Raw genomic sequence first — 12,266 nt, 5'->3', positions numbered from 1 at the left:
ATTCCTCATTCATGTGGTCTACCCATCTAACCTAATGTAGCAGGCATAAAAGTGTAGCCATCTCAGTCCGTGCCAGAAAGAACAAGCGCAATGGATTATGGTCATTGTAGTTAATTACCACATTTCTGCGCTGAACTAGGTTGAATATTTGCTTAATGAAAACTACAACTCCCTTCAGCCCAGCGTCCCACGTAGTTCTTGACTAGGTTTCCCGTGAATTATTTGATTTCTCTCTAGAGAACCGACTTCCGTTCAATCAAATCAAATTTTATTTGTCACATACAACCTTAGAGTGAAATGCATACTTACAAGCCCATGACCAAATACCAATAAAAAAAAGTAAGAGATAAGAAAAACAAATAATTAAGGAGCAGCAGTAAATAACAATAGCGGGGCTATATACAGTGGGTACCGGTTCAATGTGCGGGGGCACTGGTTGAGGTAATTATGTACATGCAGGTAGGGTTATCAAAGTGGCTATGGATGGATAATAACGGAGTAGCAGCAGCGTAGGGGCAGGGGTGCAAATAGTCTGGGTAGCCATTTGATTTGCTGTTCAGGAGTCTTATGGCTTGGGGGTAGAATCTGTTTAGAAGCCTCTTGGACCTAGACTTGGCACTCCAGTACCGCTTGCCGTGCGGTAGCAGAGAGAACAGTCTATGACTAGGGTGGCTGGAGTCTTTGACAATTTTTAGGGCCTTCCTCTGCCACTGTCTGGTATAGAGGTCCTGGATGGCCGGGAAGGTTGGCCCCGGTGATGTACTGGGCCTTATGCACTACCCTCTGTAGTGCCTTGCGGTTGGAGGCTGAGCAGATGCCATACCAGGCAGTGATGCAACTCGTCAGGATGCTCTCGATGGTGCAGCTGTAAAACCTTTTGAGGATCTGAGGACCCATGCCAAAACTTTTCAGTCTCCTGAGGGGGAATAGGTTTTGTCATGCCCTCCTCACGACTGTCTTGGTGTGCTTGGATCATGTTAGTTTGTTGGTGATGTGGACGCCAAAGAACTTGAAGCTCTCAACCTGCTCCACTACAGCCCCGTCGATGAGAATGGGGGCATGCTCGGTCCTCCTTTTCCTGTAGTCCACGATCATCTCCTTTTTGTCTTGATCACGTTGAGGGAGAGGTTGTCCTTGCACCACACGGTCAGGTCTCTGACCTCCCTATAGGCTGTCTTGTTGGTGGTCAGGCCTACCACTGTTGTGTCATCAGCAAACTTAATGATGGTGTTGGAGTTGTGCCTGGCCTTGCAGTCATGAGTGAACAGGGAGTACAGGAGGGGACTGAGCACGCACCCCTGAGGGGCCCCCGTGTTGAAGATCAGCATGGCGGATGTGTTGTTACCTACCCTTACCACCTGGGGGAGGCCCGTCAGGAAATCTAGGATCCAGTTGCAGAGGGAGTTATTTAGTCCCAGTGTCCTTAGCCTTAGCTTAGTATTGAGCTTTGAGGGCACTATGGTGTTGAACGCTGGGCTGTAGTTAATGAATAGCATTCTCCCATAGGTGTTTATTTTGTTCAGGTGGGAAAGGGCGGTGTGGAGTGCAATAGAGATTACATCATCTGTGGATCTGTTAATGCGGTATGCAAATTGGAATGGGTCTAGGGTTTCTGGGATAATGGTGTTGATGTGAGCCATGACCAGCCTTTCAATGCGTTTCATGGCTACAGACGTGAGTGGTATGGGTCAGTAGTCATTCAGGCAAGTTACTTAAGTCCCTGTGCCCAAGAACACTATGGTGGTCTGCTTGAAACATGTTGGTATTACAGACTCGGACAGGGAGAGGTTGAAAATGTTAGTGAAGACACTTGCCAGTTGGTCAGCGCATGCTCGGAGTACACGTCCTGGTAATCCGTCTGGCCCAGGTCAACATTGTGGATGTTGACCTGTTTAAGGTCTTACTCACTTCCGTTGCGGAGAGCGTGATCACACAGTTGTTTAATAACAGAATAGTTTTTTTCTAGGTATCTGAATCTTTCCCTTTCAGGGCGATTCGACACGTATTTAGATACCAGAGGACGCATTAGCTCTCAGAAATCTGCATGTTCAAAACGCCATTTCACCTGCGTTTTTTTTATATTGAAAGTCACTTTTTTTTCTCTTCTTTATTAGAGTGATAAGGGCCGGGCAAATATAGTTTTTCTTCACAGACAATACATTAGTGAAATACATTCGGCAGAAAATAGTTTTCATCAGATTACAATATAATTTTTTTTTTATTTGACATTTTTATGAACTTTTAGGTCTGCTTGTTCTCATATCTCGTTGGTCTCCTCTCCTTCGCGCCTTCTGTCCTGTGTGCACTGTACACCTACCCACGCAGGCACCAAGCCCCTACCCCTGCTACTCACTGCAACAAAGATGAAAGATCACTTCTTCCACTCTGACAACAAGCAGTTTCAACTGAATATTAGTATTTGAGGTTTGGTCCAACAGAATTGGTCATTTGGACACTGAAACACATTGAGACATTATTTTACTGTAATAGAGGAGAAGTTAACCTTTCTAACGATAACCTTTTTTTATGTTTCAACTCCAATGAATGCTCAGTTTCTGTTGCGCATTGTGGTATCATTTACTGCTAGCATTTACTGCTAGCACTGCTAGTATCATTTACTGCTATTAACTGACTTGCCAAGTTAAATAAAGGTTACTTTTAAAAAAATGCATTAATTGTCACAAAATATGAGGTATTTTCGGAATGTAGAAAGAAAGTAATATGAGCAAAACATTTTAGTGAACCAGCGATTCGCAAGGTTTGAATCGATTTTCTGAACCAAGCATTTTACATTTTGGATCGGTTTGGGTCCCGCACACCAATGCACTTGCATCTAAAACATTTGAACCTGGGACAGATGCGTATTGGTGGAGTAACATCCCTGGAAATGTTGGTTAATAACTACCCTGAGGTTTTACAAAGTGGTTGTGGGGGAGTAACCAAACACAGCACTGAGCACTTGTTGTATCACAATCCATTTGAATCCATCTCTGCCACACTAGAAGTGCATTTGCTGCCATTTGGTGAAATGTCCTTGGCGTTGAAACTTAATTAGTGTTGGAACATCCATGTCTTAACATAGTGTACATACAGTGCATGGAAATCCCTGTTAAACCCTGGGAATTAGGCTATAAACTAGCTGCTTGACTTAGCTGTTCATAGACAACTCCTTCAGGGCAAGGGACAGAAGGCCATTCAGTGTGCAGGACCAGGGAGCCATGTATCCGGCCAAGCAGGTGCAAGATCTCCCAGTCCCCTCCCTCAGGAGCAGGGAAAGTGCTAGCAGCTGCTGAAGAGATGTACTGACACTTAAACCGGGATGCACTGAAACATTTGACTGTAACTGTTCCAAAAGAGCTGGTGGCCAAACAGTGTTTCACCCTTCTCAATCTACTAGAAGGATTAGGCTATTATTGTTCTGCAGAAAGCTGATATCCGTGCCAAAGACTCCTAAAGCCCTGATTTAGAATGTCTGACTTCAAAGTGGCTTGATTTGGGCTGGTCAACTGTCCTGACTTGTAAGAGACAAGTGTCTCACCTTGCTGTTCTCTTCTCCCTACAGGTCGCTGTCTACAGGACCCAACCCATGATGTACAGTGCCTGCTCTACAGTCCCACCCACTTCCTGTCTGTAGAGGAAGCGGCTCCACCAGTATGTCTTCCCACCCCCAGTCTGTGCCTCAGGGCCGGAGGACTGTGGACACCCGCCACCTGCCAAACCCTGCCAGTCTACCACTGCAGCTGGCACGGGCACACACGGTAAGAGCCCTGGGAAACTCTGGGCTGGTTTTCGCTGAAAACCAGTGTTCCTGGCACTGGTACTTAGCACCTTCACATGAAAAGCTGAGCGTATAATTGTAGATGTTACCCTGGCTCCCAATCGTTAGCAGTGATTTTGTCAACAGAGAATTATGCTGCACCGATGGAGGGAGCACGACCCTAGGGGCCCAAGGTTGTGTTTTTTCTAACAGTAACGTTCTGAGGCTACGCTGTTGTGCGCACACAGGGCGTGACACCCTAAAACCTGCTCCCTTATTAGATGTTTGAGTTGAAAGTTCATGTCATGGTTGATGTCCCATGTTGGCTTGAGCCTCTCTCTACTATAAGGAGGGAATCCTACCCCCCCAGGATCCCCACAGCTGCGCCTGCTTGTTAACCCCCCCCCCCCCACTCCAACTCGTCATCACGTTGAGGAGGAGATAAGGGTAGACAGACGGTCCATTTCCCCCACAGTCAATCCCTCAGCCTCAGCTCAGTGAGAGAGGTGCATGTGTAGAGAAGGCCACTCTCTCATTTGTGTGAGGGAAATGGAGAGTGAGGATTATACAGTAATGTCCAGGGAGGTAGAGGGAGAAATAAAGGGAATAAGTGAAAAAACATTGGTGAGAGTTGAAACACGCTGTCATAGACTTGTCTTGCTGTCTGTTTTGCGTACAGTTATGTTCCAGTTGTCCTCTCCTCATATGCGTTGCTGTGTTGTATGTTTCAGGATGTGGGTTTGGCGGACTATCACCCTCACTCTCGGGACTACAGCTCCCACCTGGCTCAGCCCCACCGCCGCAGACCCTCTCTACTGTCCGAGTTCCAGCCAGGGAATGAGAGGTATGTAGCCTGCTACTACTTTGTACTACTATTTGACATGATTACACACACCCTGACCCCCCCCCCCCCCCCCCCCCCCCCCCCCAAGTATTTTAACACATGGGTTTCTTTGATCTCTGACATTCCTAGAAGCCCCTGTCACCTTTGGTCATCACCTACAATCATTTTTTTAAGAACACAATTTGTTCTAGAACACAATTTGTTCTAGTGTGATGGGTGTTCAGGTGTTGGCATGCTTATTTCATCTTCATGGAATCCTTTGACAGACAGAGCAGCAGGGAAGATCAAGTCATTTTGAGGCAAAACACTTTCCTTCAGCAATTTTCTGTCACAGTTCTCAGTGTTAACCCTCCGAGCCAATATGTTTTGCTCTCCCTCGTTACTAAGTTTACGCAAACCTAATGTAATTGGCACACCCTGCCATTGTAATGTGTGGTGCTGAGCTGCTCTGGACTGGAGCGTAATGTAGCCTGGTTATTGGTAGCCTTCTACAGTAGAGCCATGTCAGACACAGCATTACAATGTATGTAGCGCATCGCAGAAGAGTCAGGTATTATATCTATCCAAGTGGTTTATTCATTATATATTCATGCTTTTTCTGAGGAGTCATCTTGATGAGTGGTTATGAATTATGTATATGCGTAATTGTTTGCGTATCACACAGATGAAAGGCCTCGAGTGCAAAGTGTTTTTGTTTTTTTCTTCAGTTGATTGACTTAGCCAATATTCCTGCATATGTTAGCTAGGAAGAAAGTGCAATATGCAACTTGAAGTGAAGTTTTTTTCTCATGAGGTCAACTGGATACTAGTCAACTGGCTGTCAAAGCAGCGCTGTGCAGCAGTGGCTCTCCGGGAGGTCTTTCTATTCATTTGTATTAGTTCACTGTCCTCTCCTCTCTAGAAATCCACCTGCACATCTTTCTTTGTGGTTGTAATGGAGGCCCTGTCTCAAGAGGATGTCAAGTGAGTTAGGCAGCATTACCCTCAGGAATTCTACTGGGACACATTGGCCGACACCAGATGGTAGTTGTGTCAGTGTGTGTGCCCGCGTGTGTGTAATGTGTAGCAGTGTGCGGCCAACCGTTTGTGTGTGGCTGGCTGTGCCTTGTCTTTCAGTATCAGTCACACAGGCTTACTGGCTCTCTGGGACTTTGTTATTGAAGAACCTGCCCAGGCAGCATTTCCCAGGGAGCATTGTGTCCTTCCTTGACCACTACTTCTCTGCCCTGTCTTCTTTCTGGGTACAGTAGAGGACTCCACTAGTTCTGTCAGCACAAATGAACACCACATTGTTCTCGTCATTATCCCAAGAGGACATTGATTTGGCATGGGTCCCCAGATCCTCAAACGTTCTACAGCTGCACCATCGAGAGCATCCTGACAGGTTTTGCGGAGAGGCATCAGCTTGTGAGTCCCCTAGTCAAGCATTAGGCCTAAATGCTCAGCATGGCTTCAAGTGGGCTGAGATTCCACCCAGAGAATTTGCCGTCTCTCACACACCTATTCTGAATAGTGTGAATCTGTCCTTGGCAAAGCATCAGTCTCTTGCCCTCTGGGGTGCCAGGTACTCACTTCAGAAGCATAGTTCTAGGCACTCTGCTATATTTGGCGTCTGAGCATCCTCCTCATTGAGACAAGTCATTCATATTAGAAGGATGAATAAGGAATGAAATTCAAAGTGAAAAGTTAGAGACATAAGCTAGCTTTCCATCGAGTTGGCGACAGATTTCATGCGACTATTCTAAACTCTGCATAAAGAAAATCTCCACATTTTCCCAGCAGTGGTGTATTTCCATTAAACAGACTTGTTGCAGATAAAGGAAATCACAACGTGATGACAGTGCAGACACAATGTATTTTTTCTTTTAAATGTTCATGCACCAAATTAAAATATAATGTTCAATGTGTTTCTATTGCATTTTCAACTCTACCGATCAGTTTGTCACAGAAACTGTTGTGTTAAATAGCAAATGTGTCTGCTCTGGTCTTGGCAGATGTGCTCTAGCCAACAGCTAACAGATACAGTGCGGGTAGACTAGTCTTCCTGATGAGATTATTATGGAGAAAAGCCAGCATATTTTTATTTTTCAAACAGCAGTCAAGCATCGATCGTAATGTCACCAGCCTGGAATCACCAGCCTGGATTTCAGCCTGGAATCGAACCAGGGACTGTAGTGTCACCTCTTGCTCTGAGATGCAGTGCCTTTGACCGCTGTGCCACTCGGGAGCCCTTGGGAGCATCAAGATCACCTTGCACTTTCACCACCCTGTGAAGTTCATCACAAATGATTTAATCTGTATCCTTATAAACCGCATGCTTTCCCAATAAGTTGTAGTGGTAGGACCACACACGTCATTGCGTGTTGATAGTTATTATATTAATAAAAGCGTTTCCACCGACATTTCTCTCATAATTCATTTTACTGACGCAAAAAGATCCAACCTTGTCTAGCATAGCGTTTTGTCTAAAGTTTACCTACATATTTTCTGTTACCATCAGGCCTGTTGTGAAATGTTTTATTCAAGGTGTACTTTACTCGCATAGAAAGGTTGGATGGAAACCTGTTTTATAGCCCAGTATTGGCTCTGGCCCCTACATGTCCAATCATAACTCCCTTCCTCCATCATTAAAAACCTAAACTATAGCTGTTGTAGGATATATCACTGTCAAATTGCAGGTCACTACACAAGCGTAGGTTTTATAGAAATATCATAGGCTATATCTACTAGAGGTCGACCGATTTATGATTTTTCAACACTGATACCGATTATTGGAGGACCAAAAAAGCCGATACCAATTACTCGGGCGATTTTTTTTTTTTTTATTTTATTTTTTTTTTATTTATTTTTTATTTATTTGTAATAATGACAATTACAACAATACTGAATGAACATTTATTTTAACTTAATATAATACATCAATAAAAATCAATTTAGCCTCAAATAAATAATGAAACATGTTAAATTTGGTTTAAATAATGCAAAACAAAGTGTTGTGGTTCCTTTTAACATGAAACTTCAATATTCCAAGGTAAGAGGTTTTAGGTTGTAGTTAATATAGTATTTATAGGACTACTTTGACTATTGGATGTTCTTATAGGCAAATTAGTATTGCCAGTGTAACAGTATAGCTTCCGTCCCTCTCCTCGCCCTTACCTGGGCTCAAACCAGGAACACATCGACAACAGCCACACTCGAAGCAGCGTTACCCATGCAGAGCAAGGGGAACAACTACTCTAAGTCTCATAGCGAGTGATGTTTGAAACACTATTAGCTCACACCCAGCTAACTAGCTAGCCATGTCACATTGGTTACACCAGCCATTAGGCTGATGGACTTGAAGTCATAAACAGAGCTGTGCTTGCGAAGAGCTGCTTGCAAAACGCACGAAAGTGCTGTTTGAATGAATGCTTACAAGCCTGCTGCTGCCTACCATCGCTCAGTCAGACTGCTCTATCAAATCATAGACTTAATTATAACATAACATAATAACACACAGAAATACAAGCCTTTGGTCATTAATATGGTCGAATCCGGAAACTATCATTTCGAAAACAAAACATTTATTATTTCAGTGAAATACGGAACCGTTCGGTATTTTATCTAACAGGTGGCATCCCTAACTCTAAATATTCTTGTTACATTGCACAACCTTCAATGTTATGTCATAATTACGTAAAACTCGGGCGAATTAGTTCGCAATGAGCCAGGCTGCCCAAACTGTTGCATATACCCTGACTCTGCGTGCAATGAACGCAAGAGAAATTACACAATTTCACCTGGTTAATGTTGCCTGCTAACCTGGATTTCTTTTAGCTAAATATGCAGGTTTAAAAATATATACTTCAGTGTATTGATTTTAAGAAAGGCATTGGTGTTTATGGTTAGGTACAGTCGTGCAACCATTGTGCTTTTTTCCGCAAATGCGCTTTTGTTATATCATCCCCCTGCGTTGCATTGATAATATGCAACGCAGGATACGCTAGATAAACGAGTAATATCAACCATGGGTAGTTATAACTACTGATTATGATTGATTGATTGTTTTTTATAAGATAAGTTTAATGCTAGCTAGCAACTTACCTTGGCTTCTGCTGCATTCACGAAACAGGCAGGCTCCTTGTGGAGTGCAATGAGAGGCAGGTGGTTAGAGCGTTGGACTAGTTAACTGTAAGGTTGCAAGATTGGATCCCCCGAGCTGACAAGGCGAAAATCTGTCGGTCTGCCCCTGAACAAGGCAGTTAACCCAAGGTACTAGGCCGTCATTGAAAATAAGAACGTGTTCTTAACTGACTTGCCTAGTTAAATAAAGGTGTGTATATATAAAAACAAAAAATCGGCACCCAAAAACACAGATTTCCGATTGTTATGAAAACTTGAAATCGGCCCTAATTAATTGGTCGACCTCTAATATCTACTGCATGATGACAATTTGATTCCCTAAGCAAAACAGTGTCCTCTCTATGTGCTTGTAATACACTTTCAGTCTTTCACACATACTATTTCTCTTCTTCCTATTGGCCTCTTAAATCCCATCAGGGATAATGGCTTTTACTGTAGAGCAGCAGAAACCACTTTAAAATAAAATGTTTAGGTGCCTAATCTAGGCCCATGGGCTATGTGTACCAGGAGTCTCAGAGGTTGTACGAGGTCACCTGAAATAAATGGAGCAGGGCTGTCAGTGAACTTTCTTTTCTTCTCAGCATTAGCCTTTCAGTTAAGTGCTTTTGAAAGCTAAAGGAGACCTTGGTGTGTCTAAAGAAGGATGAGCAAGCAGCGGTGATGTGCTAGGATCAGGGAATCTGTTGATTTGTTCTATGCGGAAAGTTAATGATGATAACCTTAGTCTTGAACTATCCTTATTTGAACAAATTCTCTGAAGGACGCTTTAGTGGAATATTTTCCCTTTCCTTACTGTGTTGTTTTGCCTAAGGCACAGCACTCAGTCTAGGCTATTGCGTCACGTAGAAGTTATCCTCAGAATTTTTTTTTATCAACTATCAAACACAGTTGTCTCTGATGTTTAGTTTGCGGAGTCGACTGGTAATCCCATTTTTATCTGTTTGATGTTTTCTTCTTTTTGTCTCTCTCTTCCTGTACTCAGTTCCCCGTCCCTGCCATGGAGCTTCTACCCCTGGCCCCCTCTCTCTCTCCCAGCCTCCCCTGCTCTCTGCACAGCTGCAGCTTTTCCTCTGGGGAGGGGGGAGATTGGCAAAGGCACAAACGCGTAGTGCTTCCACAATAACGCGGCGCTATCGGCACGCATGATCTGTGCTCTGCTCATAAGTGGATCTGAGCCAGTGAGAGACTAATGGAGACGTTGTTGTATTGTATCACAGCGCTGTGTATCACAGCGCTGTGCAGCGCCTCCTTCCTGATGTCCCTCACCCCTCTACCCCCTTTTACTCCTGTCAAATCCTCCCCAGGGATCAGATTATGTTGCACGCTCATGCATAAGCTTGGAGAGAGGGAGAGGGAAAAGGGAGGAATATAAAATAGCCACAGAGCTTGATGATGTGATTATGTAAGTGCCAAGCCTCTGGCAATCAGAGGGGTGTGTATCTAAAAGGGGAGTGAGGGGGAGGGGCTTTAACACACCATCTGGATTTACATTTTTTGCCACCTATTTTTTTTGCATCACTTTTTAAAGGGATAGTTCACCCAAATTGCATGTTGTTTTCCCTGTAAGCAGTCTATGGACAAGGTATGGTAATTTTAGGGGCATTTCCCAAATCTCATTCAAGTCATGCTATTAGCATTTTTCGCGTGTCATGACCAAATCATCCGAAAGTAACAAAAAATTGACTGTATAAAGCTCAACAAAGTCACTTATAGATGATTTGAACATGAGTTGAAAAAAACATGAATAATAGCAGTCACATGACTTGAATGGGGAAGCAGTGCCAGGGAAACCAACCCAAAGCAAGTATACACCAGGACTTCTGTCATTTCTCAGTCCAGGCCACCCCATGACACCTTTCACATGCAGATTCAGGATTGTGTAATATGTAACTGCTACATTCCTGCGGTCTCGTCATTGGGGAGAATATAGCAGATCCTGGCTAAATTATTATAGTACCAGTGGCACCCTGCAAGACAACGCTTTCTGCTCACTGGCACTAAAATGAACCACACAGTAGTCCTTTGTGGCTCTGCACTGGCAATTGTGGTTGTGTTTCCCAGTTGTTTCCCACCCCTAAGAAGCCACTTCCATTTTGACATTGCCAGTCTTGTCACTGACATTCCAGCATCTACCTAAGAATGTCTCAAGGGCAGGTTTTTAGAAAATCATGGCCTAATCTGGAACAGAGCACCATTACCAAGTCGTTAACCTTAACTGATGTATGTAGTGAACTAACCTCGTCCCCAGGCTGTTGCGTATATAAGCATGGTACATCAACGATTCAAAGTTGGCCTTAGTGGGAGTGACCATAGAATTCTATGGGAGTGTTTGTCATTTAATTTGAGCGACTCACACAACTGCAAGGCCGGGCTCTGTGTTTGTGGTGTGCTAGTTTACAGGGGGCTAAGCGGGAAGGTGTTGTGGTGTGCTAGTTTACAGGGGGGGTAAGGGGGAAGGTGTTGTGGGAGATGAATGGTTGGTAGATTAAGGTGAATAAACCTTAAGCCTAAGCCTATGCGCCAGGAGTTTCTCCCGGTCTTTCTCTATTGGCTAACGAAGCCCAAGTTTGACTCGATGGTCCACCAGACTCTTCACACGTTCGGGTGGAAGTGTCTGGGAACGAGATTAGTAGTGAACTGAATATTCAAAGCCTTTCATTTCACTGAACATTGAAGGACACAGCCTGCTTTTCCAGACCCTTATTTATAACGTTTTTTGCTTGTTTGAATTCCCTGAGTTTGAATGTACTGTGAGTCTAAAACCACACGTACAGCAGCTCATGACCTATTGTATTGCAGCTCTGCTCCCCTCTTCTCCCTTCCACCCATGATTTTAGCCATCTAATTGTTAGCATTCCAGGCCTCCCAGCTCTGTTCTGGTTCGGAGCTACAGTACAGGGATGTTGCAGGGAAAGGGCCGCAGGAGAGGTCAGTCATGGTTTTGGGTGTCTGTGTGTGTGGCCCTAGTGAGTAGTGACCACTTGACAATTCAAAAAGATAGAAGAGCAACTAGGCTTTATGTTGTGCTTTAGTGTAGTGTATTAGTAGTGGCAGTCGGAAGGTGGGTTACAGAACTCATTTTTGGTGTCTGTTTGATCTGCCTCAGCATTCCTGTCTAATAACTAACTATGCTGCTCCTTCTGTTTAAGTCATGGGTTTTTACATTTTAGTAATTTAGCCGACGCTCTTATCCAGAGCGCCTTGGTGAGTTCATACAGTACATTTTCATATTTGTTCGTACTGGTCCCCCGTGGGAATCGAACCCACAACCAAAGGCGTTGCAAGTGTCATGCTCTACCAACAGAGCTTTTTAGCTTATCTGGTCATATTGTACAGACACAAGTAATATTTTAGGTCAGTAGGACCACAAACATTTAGCTAATCGCCCTGGGGTTGTGTGCAGACATGAAATGCATCAGTTGTGTAAACCTAGGCATATGTACAGAAGGGACCAGAAATAGGCAAGGCCTGTATGCTGCCGTAAGTGGGTCACGCGGTGAGTGGGATAGGATAGGCCTGGTCGTTTCCTTTGTTTAGCCCGCT

At 44.1% G+C, this 12,266-nt stretch overlaps 1 protein-coding gene across 1 annotated transcript in view; it reads left to right on the top strand.

Annotated features, from left to right (window-relative positions):
- LOC110535946 (nuclear receptor corepressor 2) overlaps positions 1 to 12,266 on the top strand; it is a 128,625-nt gene that overhangs the window by 25,799 nt on the left and 90,560 nt on the right. Inside the window, exons 2-3 of the mRNA XM_036936316.1 lie at positions 3,563 to 3,758; positions 4,489 to 4,601. Coding sequence (XP_036792211.1) covers positions 3,654 to 3,758; positions 4,489 to 4,601 — 218 coding nt within the window. The 5' untranslated portion in view covers positions 3,563 to 3,653. The remainder of the gene's footprint in view (positions 1 to 3,562; positions 3,759 to 4,488; positions 4,602 to 12,266) is intronic.

The sequence above is a fragment of the Oncorhynchus mykiss genome, chromosome 11 (assembly GCF_013265735.2).
Source record: "Oncorhynchus mykiss isolate Arlee chromosome 11, USDA_OmykA_1.1, whole genome shotgun sequence".
Lineage (NCBI taxonomy): Eukaryota > Metazoa > Chordata > Actinopteri > Salmoniformes > Salmonidae > Oncorhynchus > Oncorhynchus mykiss.
The sequence above is the reverse complement of the archived record's forward strand: the minus strand, read 5'-3'. Positions and strand labels throughout refer to the sequence as shown.